The sequence below is a fragment of the Magnolia sinica genome, chromosome 8 (genome assembly GCF_029962835.1).
Source record: "Magnolia sinica isolate HGM2019 chromosome 8, MsV1, whole genome shotgun sequence".
Lineage (NCBI taxonomy): Eukaryota > Viridiplantae > Streptophyta > Magnoliopsida > Magnoliales > Magnoliaceae > Magnolia > Magnolia sinica.
In genome coordinates, this window is record NC_080580.1 from 84,147,301 (window position 1) to 84,151,103 (window position 3,803).

At 43.9% G+C, this 3,803-nt stretch overlaps 1 protein-coding gene across 1 annotated transcript; it reads left to right on the top strand.

Annotated features, from left to right (window-relative positions):
- Window positions 1-367: 367 nt before the first annotated feature.
- On the top strand, window positions 368-3,415 carry LOC131253548 (peroxidase P7-like). The gene is made up of 3 exons (XM_058254582.1): window positions 368-612; window positions 2,300-2,494; window positions 2,866-3,415. Exons 1-3 carry the CDS (start codon window positions 397-399, stop codon window positions 3,412-3,414), a joined length of 960 nt encoding a protein of 319 aa, XP_058110565.1. The 5' UTR covers window positions 368-396; the 3' UTR covers window position 3,415.
- The last annotated feature ends 388 nt before the right edge of the window (window positions 3,416-3,803 follow it).

Consider the following 3,803-nt stretch of genomic DNA (forward strand, 5'->3'; position numbering starts at 1 on the left):
TTAGCTGGTGGCAGAGGGACTAGCCAATCTGTCACTTTCTCGAGTGTTGAAAAAGAAGGTAACTTCTTATTCACTCCAGGACTGTACGACTTCTGAATAAGGACGGGGGTATTTTTGTCCGAAATAATATCCAAAAGTTGTCAAAAGGCTACTCTTGGCATATCTGGAACGTCATAGCTCCCAAGGTAATTTGACCAAACTTCGAGGTCAGTATGGTTCAAATCTCAATTACATATTACTATACTAGCAGCCCATGAGAAGCAGGTGCGAAACTCTCTCTCTCTCTCTCTCTCACACACACACACACACACACACACATATAAATAACTACGATTGTAAAGACCAAACACAACCAAAGCAAACAAGAAGTACTTAGATATCCGTTTCACAAGAGAAATGGCTACTCCTTGCTTCTTCTACCTACTCCATCTCTTTCTAATAATAGCTACTACAACCACTTCAAAAGCTAACAGCCTCTCCCCCACATTCTACATGAAAACATGCCCCATGGCCTTGCCTACCATCAAGAAAGTTATCGATGCTGCTGTGAAGAAGGAACCCCGCATGGGAGCTTCCTTGCTCCGTCTTCACTTCCACGACTGCTTCGTAAACGTATGATCGACAGACATCTTCTCTTGTTTCCCTCTATATCTTACGACTAACCATTGTCATTGCTAGTTCCACATGCACGTGGGAGCCGTGTAAATACATTCACGGGCACACGTGCCTATTTAGAATGCGCGTGCTTGATTGGATCTTTTCATCAGCTCGGCTACACTATTTAGATATTAATCTAGCTTATAAATTAGGCTATTTTACACCTCAGGTGGGCCACGGTAAAGGTAACTGATGGACGGTTAGTTAAAATTGTTTACTCTGAACACTCTAGCCGACCTTTATTATTATTATTATTATTATTATTATTATTATTATTATTATTAAACAACTCGATATGTTTCATTGCAAAATGATCAAACGATCCGCTTTACACTACTTCGTGACGACCAGAATGAAAAAATCTGGATCGACCTATCGTAAGGAAAAAGAAAAGGACCGTACAAATCTACATGTTTCTGACCGAGCCCAAGCCCACTTTGTCCAAAAAGATAAGACCCCTAATGGGAGAGGAATTATCCGCTGCTCCATCCGAGAAAAATGTGGATTGGGTGTCACTACCCATTCTGGCCAATGCATCTACCGCGGTGTTGCCCTCCCTCAGAGTGTGAGAGAATTGTACCTGGGCGAGGAAGGTCATGAACTCTAGTTATTTTAGGAATCCATTTCCAACCAAGGGATGCAGAACCCGAAAGGAGGTGGGTGACTAATTCCGAGATCAACTCAACAATGATTTGGTTAAACCCTCTGCTAATGCCAAATCTCAAGCTATCATGGATGGCCTTGAGTTCAGCGTGAGTGTTAGATCTAGTCCCATAGCCCTATGCAAAAGCGAAGAGAAAAGATCTTGCCCACCCGAGGATTGTAAACAGCCTGATTTTCTAGGCTGAACATCTTGGCATTAGTTCCAAGCAGATGGAAAGCTAAGATCTTGCACACGTGTATCACATTGGCACGTGTGGGTGTGTGGATGGATTGGGCTCTACACGTGTGTGGAGTTACCCAACCTCGAATGAGAATGTTGTTTGTAGTAGTGTGTTGGACCCGGCTTCGCTGGGATCCACTGAGACTGTAGGGCCCACTGTGATGTATGTCATGTATCCATGCCGTCTATCCGTTTTCCCAACTCATTTCAGCTAATAAACCCGAAATAATGCAGATCTAAATCTAAGGTGGACAACACCACAAGCAATAGTGGTGATTGAACACCTACCATTAAAAACTTCTTGGGAGCCACGAGTTTTGGAACAAGCTCGCGCGGTCCCTTCATCCACGTTTGTGTGATCTTATCAATAGGTTGGATAGCAAATAAAATTACAGTGGCTCCCAATAAGTTTTTAATGGTGTTGGTATTCAATCACTACTGTTTAAAGTGGTATGGTCCACCTGACATTTGGATCTGCTTCATTTTTGGGCTTATGCCCTACAATGATCCGTAAAAATGGATGGAGGGAGTTGATATAAGATACATACATCACAGTGGGCCCCACAGTCAGGGATCCAGCGAAGTCACGGAAGTGGGTAGCGGCACTGGGTGGACGGTCTATCCGCCCTTAAGTGGTATTACCAGCCACTCCACGTGAATACACAATGATCCCTTGTCGAATGTTTAAGGGCTCAAAAATAGTATTCTAGCTGTATAGGAACACTAGCCCTAATATCTCATCTAGTCATGATTTTGTAGGGTTGTGATGCTTCCATCTTGCTCGATGACACGGACACAATAGATGGGGAAAAGACAGCATTTCCCAACATCAACTCTGCGAGAGGATTTGAAGTCGTCGATAGAATCAAGTCAGCCGTTGATGAAGCTTGCGGTGGCCCAGTCGTGTCCTGTGCAGACATCTTAGCCGTTGCCGCTCGTGACTCTGTGGTTGCGGTAAGATACCTCCTTATATCTAACATGCATATTATGTGGGTGTTTCATGGGATTACACTGATGTGTGGACCCCACCATACACGTCTGATGATTGGGACTGTTGATTTTGTAACAAACACAATCATATAAATGCATGTGTTTGACCATCCATTTCCAGAAACATCAGACGGCTATGATAGTCCAACCGCCTCATTTCATGGGCTATGACCCACCTACAAGATACCCCACCAAATCAACGGTCATGATCACAAAGAACATGTGCCACCCATGTAATGTGTTGGTGTTTCGGGCATCAAACTAGTATTACTGATACTTGCTCATATAAGATGATAGTAATTGGCATAATCTCACTGATCTTTGTGTCCATGCAGCTAGGGGGGCCCACATGGAAGGTGCAGCTAGGAAGGAGAGACTCAACCACGGCTAGCCGGACTGCCGCGAACAACAACCTCCCTGGACCCACCATGGATCTACCGGCCCTCATCAACAACTTCAAAGACCATGGGCTGAACACACGCGATCTAGTCGCGCTCTCAGGCGGCCATACCTTAGGATTCGCGCAATGCGCGAGCTTCCGGGACCGCATCTACAATGAAACAAACATCTTTCCCAACTTCGCCAGACGGGTGCGCAGGTCATGTCCTCGCTCTGGTGGGGACACGAATCTTGAACCGTTTGATTCGACGCCAGCACGGTTTGATGTGAGGTACTTCAAGAGCTTGATAGGGAAGAGGGGCCTACTTCATTCTGATCAGGTTCTTTTCAATGGTGGGCTTACTGATGAGCTGGTGAAGAGCTATAGTTCAAGCCCTAAGGCTTTCACAACAGATTTTGCTAATTCAATGGTCAAGATGGGAAATATAAGTCCTTTGACCGGCAAAAAGGGGCAAATTAGGAAGAACTGTAGGAGGGTAAATTAAGAAAAAATTCTGAGAAGTTTGTTTATATATATATATATATATATATATATATACACACACACACTGGATTTCTTGATCAAGGTTAAGACACTTGGAGATTTGGAGCGATTCGTCCTGTCTTGAGTTGACTCGGGACTCGCTCAAGTAGAGGCCTAAGTTAGCATACTCAGTGGAGTTGGGGTGACTAGTCTAAGTGACTAGTGGAACCACCTCTTTCTCTTTTCTTTTTTCAATTTTTTGTTTGTTCCTTTGTACGTTTTTTCTTTTCCTATTTGTTTAATGGGAATCTTGAAATGGAGATTGTCAAAGAAGTGAAACAAGAGGAATTTCTCCTCCCTATGCAAGAAGAAGTGAATTAGATGGATTCTATTTTTGGTGGTCTCTTTGGA